This window comes from Carassius carassius, chromosome 37 (assembly GCF_963082965.1).
Source record: "Carassius carassius chromosome 37, fCarCar2.1, whole genome shotgun sequence".
NCBI lineage: Eukaryota > Metazoa > Chordata > Actinopteri > Cypriniformes > Cyprinidae > Carassius > Carassius carassius.
The window spans coordinates 26,226,290-26,244,646 of NC_081791.1; the positions used below are offsets into that span (position 1 = coordinate 26,226,290).

The 18,357-nt window shown below is 35.0% G+C and overlaps 1 protein-coding gene across 1 annotated transcript; it reads right to left on the reverse strand.

Moving 5' to 3' along the window:
• Positions 1–5,559: 5,559 nt before the first annotated feature.
• Positions 5,560–17,441, reverse strand: scp2b (sterol carrier protein 2b). Its single transcript, XM_059527096.1, has 5 exons — positions 17,295–17,441; positions 15,715–15,814; positions 13,290–13,419; positions 10,130–10,209; positions 5,560–6,311 (listed from the first exon to the last, which is right to left on the reverse strand). Exons 1-5 carry the CDS (start codon positions 17,315–17,317, stop codon positions 6,216–6,218), a joined length of 429 nt encoding a protein of 142 aa, XP_059383079.1. The 5' UTR covers positions 17,318–17,441; the 3' UTR covers positions 5,560–6,215.
• Positions 17,442–18,357: the final 916 nt, after the last annotated feature.

Sequence of the window (18,357 nt, forward strand, 5' to 3'; positions counted from 1 at the left end):
GAAAACAAACTTTTCCATGATTGCAGTTGAAATACGAAGCCGGTATGGATTTTTTTTCTTATTCTGGGAAACCTACAGTTAATTTTGCACACACTGCAAGTAGTTGATTGAGAAATGTTCCCACTTTACTCTATAAACAATATTATAAGTTTGACATTCACATTAAGAAAGTTCCTGAGCCTTTAGGAAGCAAATAGGTCAAGCCAGAAGAACATGTGGTTTTTATTTGTCTCTTGGGTTTGAACTGCATCACTTATCATACGCAAGCATCTGTAGATCTCGATAAATCCAAATGCATGCTGCTGATTTTATTCGTTGCCAAGTGAAATTCACTGTTAGTCAGCAGAGATATATTACCAGTCAAATGTTTTTGAACAGTAAGATTTTTAATGTTTTTGGAAGAAGTATTTTCTGCTCACAAAGCCTGCATTTATTTGATCCAAAAATACAGCAAAAGCAGTAACATTGATTGTAACAATTTTATTTTTTGTTTTTCATATTTCAAATAATCGATTTATATTTGAATATATTTTAAAATGCAATTTGTTCCAGTGATCAAATCTACATTTTCAACATCATTACTCCAGTCTTCAGTGTCACATTATTATTAAATTAATAATAATAATAATTTCAATATTTTCAACAGCTGATTACATGTTTTTTTTTTTCAGGATTCTTTGATGAATAAAAAGATCCAAAGATCAGCATTTATCTGAAATAAAAAGCTTTTGTAACATTATACACTATAACATTCAAACGCTTGAAACCAGTATAATTTTTTACTGAAATCTGCTGTTTTCAACATAATAATAATAATAATAATAATAATAATAATAATAATAATAAGCAAATCAGCATATTACCAGTGATTTCTGAAGGATCATGTGACTGGAGTAATGGTGCTAAAATTTCAGCTTTGAAATCATAGGAATAAATTACATTTTATAATATATTCAAATAGAAAAAAAAAGATATTTTAAATAAAGATATTTTAGAATTTTACTATTTGCCTGTACTTTGCTTCTAAGGCTAAGATGAAATAATTAACTGAATATGTTCTCACCTTCAGGCCATCTAAAATGTAGATGAGTTTGTTTCTTCATCAGATTTGGAGAAATGTAGCACTCCATCACTTGCTCACCAATGGATGTGAATGGGTGCCGTCAGAATGAGATTCCAAACAGCTGATAAAAACATCACAATAATCCAGCAGTTAACATGTTTGTAAGAAACAAGACATTTTAACCTCAAACCTGGCTTTTGGGCTAAATGAGTCCATACAGTATAATCTATAATAATGCTTTCTGCAGTGAAAAAGTCCTCTTGTCCAAATCAAGAGAGAAATATGCACAGATCAAACACTGTCCATTGTAAAGTAGGAAGACGATAAAAAAAATGAATTATTATTTTTGAAGTGGCATGCATAATTTCACAAAAAAAATTGTACTGTTAGGAATGAAATAGAACTCATTTTGATTTCATACTGAAGTATTTTGTGTATTAATGTACAAACACTGTCACATGCAGAGACGAGCATTAGAACTATGAAACTACATAAGTACACAGAGAGAACAAGAGCGGATAGAGAGTTCCTGATGCCTCCAAAGACAAACTCTAATGTTAAAGACGGGGAGCATCACTCATGTGAACACATCTCACAGTCATTATCTCAGACTGTTGCTCTTGCAGACTTTTTCAATGCACTGAAATGTTTCCTTTAATGGCTACAAAAGGACACTATGGGCAAGACAGGAGTCACTGCGGTTCAGCTTCAGTCTGATTTGTGCAGAAGGAAAAAGCACTTAACCACATCCTGAAAAACTAAGGCACTCACACACACACACACACACACGTTTGTTTCTGCGAATTGTGGGGACTTTCCATAGACTTCTATTACTTTTATACTGACCAAACTGTAATTTTTATCTCCCCTTAAAGAAAACCTGTTTGCATTGTTACACTTTCAGATTAACATCATTTGCTATTTTAAATAATTTTTCCCCCTCATACCCTCGCAAAAATGTCAGGTTTTACTATCCTTTGTCCCCACAATGTAGCATAAACAAGTACAAACACACACACACATTACACAGCTAGCTTCCTATTTGGGCTTTTAAATAAACCTTAGATTTTATGCTATGAATATTGATGAGAAATTGCTTATGTTCCTCATTCAGATTAAACGTCTGCTAACCAGATATTTGTAAGTGTAAATCTAACACGTTCATCTACAGTACAACATAACAGGATACTTACAACTTACAAGTTTAACTACATGCAACAAATTGAATCATTGTTCCTATTCAACAACATTATTTTGAGTAAAATCTGCTTATAGATGTCATTTACTTTGAAATATGTGTTATAGTTTCTAATAACCATATTTTATTATGCTTTATATAATTTATTATACTTATAACATTATATCATTATAATATTTATAAAATAAAAAAAATGACAGAAGAACAGAACAATAGAACGACAGAAGAACATGATCACCTCGTTATTATTTCCAGTCTGATCAAGAGCAGAGCATCATTAACTGTGGATGAAGATCCCTCTAGTTACACAGGTCTTGCAATCCAGGCATCACTAATTAAACACACTGCACATCCTGAAAAGACTATTGATGGTGGGAAAAATCATTAATACATATTGGAGCGCATGTTGCAGTGAGTCAGACTCACACTTCAAACCTCGCATGAAAACTGGTGAAACCGACAAGCACACTCACCTAACCGCCTCCGCCCCGTCTAGACACGTCTTTCTCTCAGACCTATAAAGTGGACAGAAAACAGCTGCATTTGTCCATCCGATCATCTGTGACACAGTAAAGATGAATTTACAATTAACATGAATTAAGACTGCAGAGTTTAACAAATGTTTCCTCTCTGCCACAATTTAAAAGTTTTAAAAGGGTAGTTTAAAGGATAGTTAAAGAAAAAAATTAAATTTTGGTATCATTTACTCACTTTCATGTTGTTCCCAACATTTACTTACTTTTTTTTGTTCTTTATTCTTAAAATCGAAGTGCATCTGTGGGTCTACAGAGTCTTAATTCCTGTGATGCTGAAAATGTGAACGATGTCCTCACCCTCAGTCCATCCAAGATGTAGATGAGTTTGTTTATTCACCGGATTTGGAAAAATGTATCATTCCATCTCTTGTTCAACACTGGATCCTCTCCAGTGAATGGGTGCCGTCAGAATGAGAGTCCAAACAGCTGATAAAAACATCACAATAATCCACACATCACTCCAGTCCATCTTCAGAAGAGAAAAACTGCATGGTTTTAATAAAAAAAATCCATCATTAAGAGATTTTTACCCTCAACCCAATGTGTCTAGCTAAAATGAGAGTCATCAATCCATAATATGGATTTTTTTTATGGAATATAGAAGTTGTTGGTCAAAATCAGGAGAGATATTTACACAGATCGAGCACCGTTTACAAGTGAAACCAGTTCTAAACTAATATGTTTGTGAACTTTTAATAAGAGAGCAACAGGAATTATGTTTGTTTTTTCACTGGAGGAAGTGTTATTAAGGATTTAGGACTCATGTTTTGGCCAGAAGCAATGGTTTTAAGCGAGAGAGAAAAAAAAAACATCTTAATGATGGATTTGTTTCTTACAAACATGCAGATTTTTGCTTCACAAGATGTTAACTGATGGACTGAAGTGGTGTGGATTATAGTGATGTTTTTATCAGCTGTTTAGACTCTCATTCTGACGGCACCCATTCACTGCAGATGAAGAAACATACTCATCTACATATTGGATGGCCTGAAAGTGAGCAATTTTTCATTTCTATGTTTTTAAACGAGGATAGAGCAGGGGTCACCACACTCAATCATGGAGGGCTAGCGTCCTGCAGAGTTTAGCTCCAACTTGTTCAAGTATACCAAGCAAGAACTTGATTAGCTGCTTCAGGTGTGTTTGATTAGGGTTGGGGCTAAACTCTGCAGGAACAAGATTGTTGACCCCTGGAACAGAGTATTTCAACACAGAAGGAAAACAACACGCTTCAGGTGGCCAACACCTGCTCAGAGCCGCAGTTTAATAAAATTCACTTTCCTTTTTATCCCTCTGCTGTGTCTGGTGGCTGTTATGTCGGACATGAGGAAACAGACAATATAATTGAAGGCCTAGAAATGTATTGCCTCAAAACTCTTCCTGGAGAAGCGCAACGCTCCGTCAGTCTGACGGCGAACACTCCCCAAGGTCAGACAACAGATGAGACCTACAGCACACGCTGGCAACCCGCTCTCAAACTCAATTTCCCTTCTTTTTAGCTTATCTCTCCTCTGAAATTTTGAAAACAGGACACGATTTAAATACCAATATGAGTTCATGAGAGGTGCTTGGAGTTCAGCTCTCAGGAGAAGTGAAGGTCGATGAGAAACATGGGATACAATACAATGCTCATAGAAAACCACAGGACTTTTAACAGTCATTTCACTCTGAAAAGCTCTAGGAGGCTTTCATGAGAACGAAAATCAACTGCTGCTTTACTAGAAAATGTTTATTTCTATACAGCATTGCTTTCTCAGTTTTCTCTGAAACCAGTGAAAAACAACATTAACTGTAAATGTAAGAATCTGAATCATGTTCTTCATTCCACTCGTTTTACTCTACTGCTCATCCACGTTTATTGTACGTTGGTTGTTGAAGTTTCAAAGCCGTGTGCAAAACTCAAGGACTTTAGCGACTTGTAATTATATCAATGCGAGAGCACTAGAAAGAGCAGCGAATTATATGAAGCTACTTAGTAAAGCAAACAACAACTCTAGTGTTTTTACCATTGTAAGAGCTGTTATAGGCATCATACAAAGAAAAACAATCTTAACCATGGTTAAGTGGAGACTCAAGACGATTACTGGAATAAATCAAAGATATGAAAATACTAAGATTATTAATCATATACAACGGTTTACTTAGTTAATATGCAACATGATATTTTGATATGAATCTCAACTGATGTGCATTATATGATAATTTCATAATAATGTGACTAATACGATAATAAGCATTGAGAACTGTAATTAATAATGCATATGACACTGAAGAAATCAAGGTTTCAAATGCAGGACAGAGAGAGAGTCTGAGCTGAGGAATGTAGGTCAGAGCTTGTTAACAATCTCAGGGATTTAGTGTTTCAGCTCAAGTTTTCAAAGGAAAAACAAAAGCGTGGCAGGCTGGACATCGGCCAGTAGCTTTGGGTGGAAACGTCTGAGCTTTCCATGAGTGCTGGAACGCACACATACACTGGAGCATCTCGTGAGAAGAGCAAGAAATCATATTCATCCAAACGAGCTTCAACACGATCTGAACACTCAGCAAAAAGAAAAGTGTTATGCTGGTTTATGTAGGAGTTGTTTCAATGTTAAAGCATTGGCCTCCACATTTGTTATTTAACAGGCCTGTATGCAAATTGACTTTATTTTGTAGGCCCATTTTTTTTCAATTGTTTTGGATTGAGGAAAGTAAGCTTGTGATTTATACACACTTTGTTTGTGATAATCAAATTAAATTGATCAATTAAAAACAGACACTTCACATTTAAATGAGAAAGATTAGGTTTATTTAGTACAAAAGTAGTTTAGCATTTGATGGGGAAACACTCAAAAAACATAGACGTGATGCTACAATTATACCTGCTCCCAATAACCTAGAATAACTATAAAGATCACAATGCTGTTGTACATTTAAACCAGACATCTGTTCATCAAAGCCCGGTGTGTAAGTTTAGAGTTCGCAGGCACTTTACCAGGCTTCACTTCCAATAAACCCCTTCAGACCAAACGATCAATCCACACACAAATACAATTTAAACCCGTTATTGGTGCTAATCAAATGGAGAAAAAAATATATTTTTAAACATTATTAATACAGTAGATTTGTAACCATCTATCAGTCTCCTGTGATTCATTTAAATAATTCACCCAAAAATGAGACTTCTGGCATTATTCACTCACAAACCCACACTCAAAGCATTTAAAGTTTACTTTCAGAAAAAGATGAAGAACAGTCAATGGTTTACATTATGAAACAATGACCAAATGTTTTATTTTTGGGTGAACTATCATGTACCTTGTTAGAAAGAGGCTCAAACTACAGCACAGAAACTCATTTGGTGTCTGACTCCTGCAGCTACTCTAACAGAGTGAACTGGGTGGGAGGGGCTACTGGAGGCTCTTATTGGAGGCTCCGCCTCTCACAGCTTGGCTTTGCCCGGCTGCAGCTGCAGGTTTTGAAGCTTCATTGCCATGCCCATGTTTCCGGTGATCTTCAGTTTGCCCTGGAAGAACGCCTGCATGAACGAGAGAGCACAAGAGAGTGATTAACATTGAGTTTTTAGAAAACATACCCCCTGAGAGGATAAGCTTTTCATTTGGGTCCCAGAAATGTATTTGTGTCTTGGCAGGAAACATTTGTTTTTGTGAAGTATTTTTCTGTGACCTTACATGCTGCACTTCAGCGTCTCAAAAACCACATGCAGCGCTATTCAGATACTAAATGGGGGTTGGGCCATGAAAACATCCTCTGCCTGGTTTTTTTAAACAAATGAACAAAAACAGTGATTGGCATTCAGATTGATTCTTGTAAAAGCCTCTCAGAAAAATTACACTTTATAAAGCAGAAAATAATTTTCTTTTTCAAATAAATAAATTCAATTTATTCATTCATTCATTCATTTATTTATTATAAATAACACTTTGGGCATCAAAATGACATCAGGAATAAGCATATAAAATAAAAATAAATAATCAAATGTTATATTAAGAGTATATTATGACATAGATTAATATAAATATTAGACTATGTATGGTTTTACTGAATGGAATAACACATTCTGTAAAGAGTAAGGAATTGAACATTATATTAAAAAAGGGTTTTTGTATGTTAAATGGAAGTAAACATTTATGTGAAAATGTGGAAAAACTAATATATATATATATATATATATATATATATATATATATATATATACAAAAAACAATCAACAAATAAATGCATAACTCTGTAAAATATTAAATATGTACATTAACATAATAAATAAAATAATCTATAAAATATTAAACATTTACATTAATGTATTTTATATATTTATATATATATATATATATATAAAAAACACAATAAGTCAAAGTAAATATTAAGCAAATATTTTGGCAATACCTTTCATAAACTAGTTCATTGCTATGTGGAAAGTTTGGTTTGTATATTAAATTGAAGTTAACATTAATGTTAAATAACACAGCTGAACATGAAAACACTAAATGACTGAATGAAGGAAGGAAGGAATGAACGAATGAATAATAAATAAATGAGTCATACATCACACGTGACTGTATATCAATATAAAAATAATCAAAACCTCAAAATCTTAGAATTAATTTATGATTTTCTGAAAGAAAAACTATTCACACTCAAGGTACAACAAACCTCGAAAATATAATTTACCTTCATTCACTGAATTCTCTCATAAACTGCTCTCTAGTTGTGACATGATTGTGCAAAATCAACAGCAGGCTTTAAAGAGTGCTTTTTAAATGGGCAGAAATGCTCCTGGCAGAAGGGATGAACCCTGAAGCCATTTCAATGAGTGCCTCATTAAAGCTTTGTTTGTAAGCGGTGCACACACGCACGCCTCCATCCCTGCTAACAGGACGCACTAAAACACAGCCACCAGCAAACGCGCTTAATGACTTCATGTCACTCTGTTCCTAAACATTACAGAATACAAAAATGATTTAAGGTCAGGTAAATATAGCCAGATTTCCGGCTGATGGACGTTACTAAGAAGTGAGTGAGGAAACCACCTCACTACTGATCCCAGCGTGTGAAACTCTCTTTTCCCACTCAGTTTATGAAGGAGTGAGAGGATCTGAATTCAATTGCATTAAGATCTGAAGAATATTGATGTAGATGAAAAAAAATGTAGATGAGTTTTTTTGCTTCATCAGATTTGGAGAAATGCAGCATTGCATCACTTGCTCACCAGTGGATGCTCTGCAGTGAATGGGTGCCGTCAGAATGAGAGTCCAAACAGCTGATAAATACATCACAATAATCCACACCAGTACATCAGTTAACATCCTGTGATGCCAAAAGTTGCATGTTTGAAAGAAATTAATCCATCATTAAAGTGTTTTAACTTTAAATTTCACATGAACTCATATTTTTATCACTTCTGGCCAAAATGTAATTCCATAATCCATTATAACGTTTCCTCTACTGAAAAGGTCCATCTCCTGTTGTCCTCTCATATTGAAATCCACTGACATATTTGTTTAGAGCTGTTTTTGTGCTTGATCTGTGCATATTTCTCTCCTGATTCAGAGAAGACAACTTTTTCAGTGGAGAAAGCAATATTATGATTAGAGGATTCATATTTTAGCCAGAAGCAATAGTCTGAAGATAAAAATGTCTTAATGATGAATTAGTTTCTTACAAACACACAGCTTTTTGCTTCACAAGATGTGAACTGATGGACTGGAGTGATGTGTGGATTATTGTGATGTTTTTATCAGATGTTTGGACTCTCATTCTGACGGCACCCATTCACTGCAAGTAATGTAATGCTACATTTCTTCAAATCTAATGATGAAACAAACTCATCTACATCTCAGATGGCCTGAGATGTAGATGACCACATGTAAAATGTGTCTCAAGCTTAAAAAATATATATATTTTTTTCCTTGGTCTCACTAGAGCTTGTTGATTAGTCAGGGGTTAAAAACATATTTTGCTCCATCGTGGCTTTTCTATTAATGGTGGTGAGGTGTAGAAATTTGAAAGAAACTCTCTCTGTTCCAGATGGGATGCCTATATTTCTCAATGTGGGCCATAAGCATTTTGTTTTTGAGCATCTGTGCAGAAACTGTTCATGGAAAACAGGACGTGGATTGAGACAATGCACAAAAAGGAGGGTGGGAGCTCCTCTACAGAGAAAGCTTGAAATAGAAAATGTCTTTGCATTTCCTTCATTCAATAGTGAATCACAGACTGATATAAAAAGGCCCTCTCCTAGCTAAAAACAATACCGCTTTGAATTCACCACCACATGCAGATCTTAATGCATCCAAAAAACTACACAGGACAGTGTAAAGGAAAGAGAAACATCTGGGTTCATGTGGGATGAGTCTCTGTGGTACGTCCAAACAGGAAAACTGAGACTAATCAGCCAAAATCATAACTATAACCATACAAACCACTTGGAAATGTCAGGGATCTGCTTTTTCAGACATTCTAGGGTTTAATGCTTTTTTTTTTTTTTTTTTTAAGTATTATGTTATGCAACCTATGTTTAAAAGTCAGCATGAAATGACATTTCAACCCATTTTAATTGTATAATTTGACACACACTATTGTTTGGGGTAGGTCAGATGTTTTTATTATTATGAAAGAAGTCTCTTCTGCTCACCATGGATTCATTTATTTGACAAAAAAAGTCAGTAAAATTGTGAAATATAATTACAACTGAAAATTACTTTTTTCTACATGAATATCTGTTAAACTGTAATTTATTCCTGTGAATAAAGCTGGACTTTCAGCATCATTCCTCCAGTCTTCAGTGTCACATGATCTTCAGAAATAATTCTAATACACTGATTTGCTGTTCTAGAAAGATTTATTATTATGCTTAATATGTTAAAAAAAAATCTTTAGAAATGTTAAAGTATTTACTGTCACTTTGATCAGCTTAATGCATGCTTTCTGAATAAAAGTAAGAATTCATGTAAAAACAAACAAAAAAAAACCTTACAGACTCCAAACTTTGACATGCTAGTGTACTTTCAAATGAAACGTTTCAGTAAAAAAGACCTTAAAAAAACATCACTTGAAATATCTAAAAAATTCCTAAAACTAAGAAACTTTCAAAGAATATGCCTTGAATTAATTACATTTTCCTTGATCCACTAGCAAGTTGTTTCTTATTTAAAAACTAAGACAATACTAGCTTGTTTTATAGATGCTATTATATTTTTAATGGGTGGAAAACAAACTATATCTGGCTGCATTCGTTCTTTGCAGTCTAGTTTGTAACTGAATAGTATTATAGATGGTTCATATTAGAAGGGAGGGATTTTTGGTGATTAGTCTGTCTGCTTCATCAGCACTTACGGTCTGTGGATTCATCTTTCCAGTCATGAGGTCCAGCAGGTCTGAGTCGGCCATGGCAATGGTGCAGTCTGCTTTCTTTTCTGAGAGAAGAAGAAGCCAAAACATTTATGAGGAATGGGAACCAGGCCGACGCAACAGCTCAAAACTCATTCGTTTGGTGTGTTTTGTTCTTGTTACAGAACGATTGAGAATCTGGCACGTGGGAGCAGCTTTGATTCTGGTCATAAGGCCACACACACACACACACACACATTCACACACACTCTCGCTTTCTCATTTCCTCTCATCCTCCACACAAATCTCCTGGACTCACACACCTGTGAATATCTGTGATGTCACATACCCACACATCATTAAGAAGGTGAGAAAGAGCACAAGAGCTTGCACTACTGGAGAAACAGCGCCAAATGTCTCCAGACACATTCTCAGATGAGGTTTCACTTCATATATCAGAGATGATTTGAGGAATCAAATCAAGTGGCTTGTTGGGAAGATGTACTGGCACAAAAAAAATTATGTATTGCCTGAATGCACTGTAATTGCTTTGGATAAAAGAGCATGCTAAATGCATAAATGTACATGTAAGGGTAAAGAGGTGTGCCGTGATTTTCTGATCTAACAGAACAGATTTATGCCAACATACTGTTTGAATTGTATACCCTCTGTGTCTTGATCTGAAAAGGACATTTATTTAAAGTAACACTTGAAAACACTCAAATGCAATGACTCACTGTGTCATTGAAAACGTCAGTCTGCTTTTACTACTTGAATTCTTGAAAGAAAATATTTCAAAAGCTGTTATTCTATAAGTACTGCTGAAGGGGTTAGTTCACCCAAAAATCTCATGAATTATTCACCTTCATGTCGTTCCAAACCAACACCTTTGTTTACAGTAAGACAGCAGCCTGCTCTCGATAATGGCTGCAGATGGTGTGCGGGAATTTAAAAAAAAAAAAGTCGTTATTTTTGTTTTCTTTGTGCACAAAAACTATTCTCATAGTTTCATAAAATTACAGTTGAACCCATAGACTGTATAAAAACATGGACGTAGTGTCCGTGACGTCACCCGTAGACTCCTGAAGAGAGTTTTTGAAGCCTAAAGTGTAAAGAGCGAGCCGTCGCCATCTTGGCAGCGCGTCACCGCGCGACTCCCCGGACAATCGAAAATGGGCAAAAGGGCGGGAGCTGGTTGCTGAAGCCACGCCCACCTAGCGCGACGGCAGTGTCAGCAGCGGCAATCCACCTGTCACTCAAGTGGCCACGCCCTTAATTATGCAGAACTTTAAGGCTTAATATAATTTAAACGAATTAGTTACAAAAAAATTCACCCCCCTCATAGTTGTCATGAAGGGCGAAATTAGCTATATAGACCAAAATAATTTTTTGAACCAGGCTGTAAACATGTTTTTTTCTGCTGTAAAGTTGGGCATTTTAACATGGGGAGTCTATGGGATTGACTCTCTTTTGCAGCCAACCTCAAGCGGCCAGTTGATGAATTGCAGTTTTAGTCACTTCCTTATTGGCCTCACAAGAGAGAGCGGGAGGTTGCCGCTCGGTTGAACCACTAATGTCACCTGAACTAATTTAGCTATGTCCTTAATATGTTTTTGGGTCAGAAAAATTTCAGCTGCATTGCTGTCTGTGGAAGGGTCAGAAAGCTCTCGGATTTCATCAAAAATATCATATTTGTGTTCCAAAGAGGAAAAACATGTCTTGCAGGTTCAGAACAGCATAAGAGTGAATAAATCTAGGACGGAATTTCCATTGTTTGGATGAAATATCCCTTTAATTACGTATCATTTGAATTGATTTAATAAAAGTTCTGTTATTTTAATAGCATTGCTAATTATGTACAATTTCTATTTAATAGTCTTTAACATTTTAAAAGTGAATTTAATAGAATTGTTAATTTGGTATAATTTGCATTCATTTAATACATTTTTCTTGGGGTTTCTATTTAAAAAAAAATAATCAACATCGTTTTTACACTATGGGGGAGCCATTATTTTATGTGCACAGTATATTCTGCGTTGATGATGTCAAATGGTTGCACTCGGCGAGCTCCTGGCGCTTTTTACCGTGACACAACTCAAAATACACAACTGAAGAAAATAAGATACTGATATGACACCGCATTGTGTGGCTTTGGTTTGTAATTTTTCATTCAGAGGTTAACAAGAGAAGCAATATAAGACTTCACTGATTTCCTAGCGATAAGAAGAGGAGAAAAGAATGGGAAGATGCATGTGGACGAATAAAACTTCATAAAGACATGCTTTTTTTTTATCTCCACTTCAGCCCTGATGCCTTTGAGATTTTTAGTGGACCACAGCTACTAAAACACCTTACAAACGGCTGAGATAAGAAACGCTATACCATCCTGTTAGGATTTAAACATGCAGAAGCTAACCATGATGCTGCGGCCGCTGGCGGAGTTTCTCAGTGGGGATTTGGTTTAAGCATTTACTTATATCCATCACCACATGTAAGCTCTTTCAGTAGCTGTAGTCATCATAGGAGTATTTTATTTTCAGAATTGTCTATTCCGAGTTGTTGCGGTAAAAACAGCAACCGGTAGCGGCAGTAGCTCACCGAGTGCAACCATTTTTCGTCATCAGAATAATGGCGGCCCCCATAGTCCAAAATATCTATAAAACTATGTGATTTTTTTAAAATAACAAATCTTTAATGGGTTTTCCACTACATACTTTAAGTTAGGACATAATTTACGTTATATAAAGCTATATAAGTCTTCATACCCAGGGATCCCTTTAATTTAAAACATTTTATTACTGTTTTAGTATTATAAATGGTCTTGAAATTATAAATAATTTATTACAAATCCCATTTATATATTTGTTTGTTACTTCATTTCAGTTTGTTTATTGATTTACACTGTGTGTGTGTGTATGTGTGTGTGTCAAAGCAGTAGTTGTTCTGATAACCATTTGCAGTTTTCAGAAGCACACAGGAAAATGTCAAACTCTGGGCACAATAACAGATCTCTCCTTCAACCCATGACCCGAAAGACAATTTGTACAGCCTTTTTCCAAGTAAAATAACTACACCTGGTCAGGATGGGTCCAGTCTGACATACTGATGAGCTGGAAAATGTCATCTGTTCAGAGATCAATACTGTCTGCATTTAGAACAGACTCACCAGCATCATTGTCAACGGAGCCTTTTCCGTTCTTAACATCAACGATCCAGATGGCTTCCTTTCCTCCCGGCCCATCCTTCACCTTGAAGGCAAACACACCTCCGATCTTCTTCACAAACTGCTCTCCTTCCTGCACACACACACACACACACACACACAAATGTCAAAGAGTACATCAGTTTCACAACCGCCATAAACTCTGTGAACCACAGCTAAACTTAAATGATGGTGAAAAGATAACTTTTGTTCCCCTCAAACAGAGGGGGTGTTTTTCATGCACACACACACTTATACATTTTATAACATAACATAACAGTGTTAATTCAGGATAATTGGGCCATTTTTCCCAGTCATCTTATTAACAAAAAGTGAACCAACTGACCTTAATTTCATCCTAATATAAAAAAACATGATACATTTATAATAAAATCTAAGGAGGAGCAGAACCAGAAAATGTTGCGAGCCTTTAGTTTTACTAACTTTTTAGTTTTTATTAGCATGCCTATCATTAACATATCGGCTGTTTATAAAGCAGATATTTCTCTATGACCATATTCTACATCCCTAATCCTGCTCATTACCTAAATTTAACTACAAATAAGCAGCAAATTAGGAGTCTATTGAGGCAAAAGTAGTAGTTTATGGTTGGTTAAGAATTGGCGCTTAAAATAAAGTGTGACTGATTTAAATGTCCAATAGCCACAAGGACACATCGGAAAATTGGTTGAAGTCAATGAAGAAGAAAAAGAAAAAGTAGCATTACACTTGACTTTAGCCTTGGAAAGAGACGATAAAATGCAACCAAACAGCGAAGGTGCACAAAAACAACATCCTAGCTTTTCACACAAAGCAGAAGCATCATAAACAGCTGCAAAACAGCACTAAAATGCAGGCCATTAACATGAAGCACCTCGCTCAGCCTTCCAGCCTGTGAGAGCGAAGCGTTAAATTTTCCTGTAAAATTATACACTGCATTTCTGAACGTAATGGAGCACAACTGACTCTGGTTTTTCCCAGAGTCCATCTGGTTGTGTAACAGGCCTTTTTTTGAGTCATTGCTTGGCAGAAGCTGAAGAAATGTGGCCAATGTTGGGAGATTATCAGCATCTCGGCCGTGTGGAGCTAAACGGAGTAAATCTCGAGAGGGTGCGAGTGTCACAGCTGAACAATAACAAACACACATCATCCAACATAACCACAACTGAACTAGAGGTTACAGATATAAACAGAGGCATGGATGTATAAATGAGGGTAAGTTCATTCTGCTGTTCATTCACCATCATGTCATCCCAAACCCTTCTGAAAGGATCCAACACAAAACAAAACATCTTGCAAATAAACTAATGGAGCTGATACTTTCCATTCGATCCAAGTGGATGGCCATTTTTATATTAATCTCCAGAAAGGACCAATAAATAAATTTAAAAAAAAAACATAAAAGTAGACAAAATGACTAATTATTCCAAAATGACAAAATATTCCAAGTCTTCTGAAGTCATATACAAAAATAGCATTATTCTATGCTGTTGACAGCAGGATTTTTAAAGAAAAAAAAAAATAATAATTGAATGAAAAAATATTAAATATAAGTAACTGTTCATTTCAATTTGCTTTATTATTTAAAAGTCAATTATTTATTTTATTTTAATTTAAAACAAAATGGAAATATTAAATAATATTACATAATAGTTTTCTCACATAGTACAAATTAAAAAGGCATAGCTGCTTTTACATTTTAGGATAACTCCTAATATTTACTCCTTGCTTTTTATAGCTCAATATATACCCACTACATTTTGGAAAATAGTCTCTTATATACGTACACCAAGACTGCATTTATTTGCTCTAAAATACATTAAAAACAAAAGAATTGTGATATATTTTTAACAGTTTAATATCATTTTTCTATGCAAATATATTGTGAAAATTTTTTGTCACATGATCCTTCAAATATCCTTCTAATATGTTGATTTGCAGCTCAAGAAACATTCCCTACTGTAATAATTGTTTTTTTTATGTTGTAGTGAAGAATTTAAACCTTACGAGTTTGGTACAAAACGAGGTGATCTATTCAATGAACCTGGATGACAAGGCTCTCTCATGGATCCATTTATAATAATAACCAGGTTATGAAAGAGCAGTTTGGGGAAGGGGACGGACACATGTCACCAAACACCTTAAAAGACAATGTGGAACATGTGACAAGCACCTAATTCTAACTCTCAGCACCTAATAACTGTAGTCTGAATAAAACCCTTTCACAGCAGCCAGCAGCCTGACAGAGGATCAATGCTGACATGATTAAAGCTGGGTAATAACACAGATTCAGACTGATCTTGCTGTAGCCTTGGGCAGAGATGTTGAGGTGCTTTAACACTGCAGCCCATGAATTGAGATAAATTAACTTAACAGGGCCCTCTCGTACCTCATGCAGCTTTTTACTGATCTCCTGGAAAACAGCGTGAGCTTTGAAGTCCTCTAGACCTGAAGATGAGCTGGTCAACACCGCCTGGATCTGCGGAGAGCTACGAAAGACAGAAATATACACACTCAGAAAACATGCTTGACAGTAGAGATCGACCGATATATCGACTTACCGATATTTTCCCCGATATTTAAGCATTTTACCATAATCGGGTATCGGTTTTGTAATTTTGGATTCACCGATAAATGCTGAATTTAATTCTCTCTCTGTTATAAATTTGCTCACCATTAGTCTTGTGAAGCCGCTTTCATATTGCCATTCACTCAGCGTGTTGATGAGGTTAATGCTCAGGAAATGCTCCAGCACGGCCACCGCATGTAACTTTTAACAAGATTAACTTGTTTAAAACACCCTAAGTTGTATTAACATTTACTATATAACCTTTTTTTTGCTAATAAACATCTAAATAAATACAACTCTATGGAAATTATTTATTTTGCCATGAGAGATCGCAGTTTGAGTATAGTTCTGTGTAACTGCGCAGTCAGCAGGCATTTCATAATCTAGAAGGACAAAAATTTATTAATAATTTTGATGTAACATTCCAGTTGAGAAATGCAATAAAATTCGACATTTTGTTATATTCCAATATTCCAGAGAATATTATTCAGTGAATTAACATTATCCAGTTAATTATTCTTGACTGTAGCTATTAAACAGCTTATAAACCTACTAAAACAGTAGTTTAAAATGAAGTTGATATGACTCCTGTCCTTTATTTATTTTCTCCATTTGAAAACATTAGACATTCTACATTTATTTTGCTTATTGTTAATATTAGTGGCGTTTCTCTTGATTCTTTTTTAAATAAAATGTTTTTTTTTATTATTGTTGTTGTGATATAAAGATTAAATTTAACATAAAAAACAATTTTTTTAACACTTCAAAAAAAGATGACTGAAAAGAGGAAAAAACTAAGTGAAGTATGTTCTTTCTTCACTCAGTCATTTATTTACTTTATAACAATTAATAAAAATCGGTTCTGCATATCGATTATCTGGCACATAAACATGCAAATAATTGGTACTGGTATCGGTAATTGGTAAAAAAAAATCGATAATGTTCGACCACTACTATAGATTAGTTCACCCAATAGTTCTTCTGTCTTTCAGGTTTGAAACCAGCAGTGTGAGTTCATACATTTAGGGTGAACTCTCCCTTTAAGTAGATCTGCACAGTGAGGAAAACGATGAAAGAATCGCAGAATCCAGTCACATTAAATTAACTTATTTATAATGCGGAATGACACGCAATTAGGCAAATATGACATTTATATCTTAAATGCTGAATTTGTCTAATTCCTGAGAATTAAGCTCCAGTAAATTAAATCCACTGCCATCATTCAAAACACAATTAAAAAGAGAAATCCTGTAATAAATGGCACACAAGCATGTAAATGACCTCCATATGCTGCTGTCACACTCTCAGTTCTCCAGAACCATTAACACATTCTTTGTGATTATTATAAGCACATGATGACTGAACTCAGGTCTGGTCATCCTCATCGTCATCTTCCTCACCTTGACACCTGTGGGACTCGCATTGTTGCTGAATATGAATTGCAGACAGACAGAAAGATGATCAGGAGGCCGCTGGCACTCGGACAATCAGCGATACATTAGTATCTGAAGGCTACTTCCGGGTTCTGTGGCCATGAGGCAGACCTGAATAATCACACACTGATAGACAGGATACAGAACCGTGACTGTTTTATTCACAAAGTATGAATATGCATTTAGAAAGGATGCTTTAAAACTCTCCAAATAAATATTCACTTTAATTCATGGGCATATACTTTAGTTATTTAAAAAAAAAAATTACATTTTATGTAATCTAAATAAATAAGAACAGAGTTAAAGATCAAATAAATAATGTAATAAAGAAAAGAAGATGACGTGTTTATAAATTTTGGCACTAACACATTCTAATCATTTATTTGTAAATATTTGTAAATGTTGTCCAAAAAGACTAGGTTACTTTTTGGGTTTACAGTTTTATCAATCTTTGTGCTGCTAAGTGTGTCTGGACACAATTGGACAGAACATCAAACAAGAAACATCCAGAATCCCATATTTAAAAGGTCAGGTCTAAGTTTTAATAGGCCTACATAACACAACATGCAGCCTCAGTAATTGGTGGCGATAAAATGTTGTACCTTGGATGTTAATCTACTTGCAGAGAAATAAATAAGAGATCAACAGAGCAATAAATAAAACGAAATAATATCAAAGTGGAAAGAATGTGCAAAAGTCAAAACAAAAGGTCAACATTTGCATTTTTATGCAAACCTATTTTTATAAATGTAAGAATATACAATGTTTACTTTGGGTTTTTTATTTTCGTATAAGTAAAATGTTCCCCTAATCTCCAAAATCACAATGCAGCCACCCGCCCCCTCCTCTTTTTTCAGGCAAATTACAAAACTAAAACTATCTGGATTTGTCATTTTCCAAACAATAGTTTCCAGTGTACATTTTATCTGTGTACTCACTAATTCAAAAGAGATTCAGGCTCCAAACACGTCAGCTTTACAAACAAATAAACAAACTAAATAAATGCATGTCTTGGACTAAAATAAGTAAA

Bases quoted from the DNA above. Each gene is read 5' to 3' on its own strand.
- scp2b (XM_059527096.1), bottom strand. From the start codon at position 17,317: ATGCGAGTCCCACAGGTGTCAAG. The intron at 15,815-17,294 runs GTGAGGAAGATG...TGTCTTTCGTAG, and splicing joins CGAGTCCCACAGGTGTCAAG to CTCTCCGCAGATCCAGGCGG. The intron at 10,210-13,289 runs GTGAGTCTGTTC...TTCTTCTCTCAG, and splicing joins CTCCGTTGACAATGATGCTG to AAAAGAAAGCAGACTGCACC.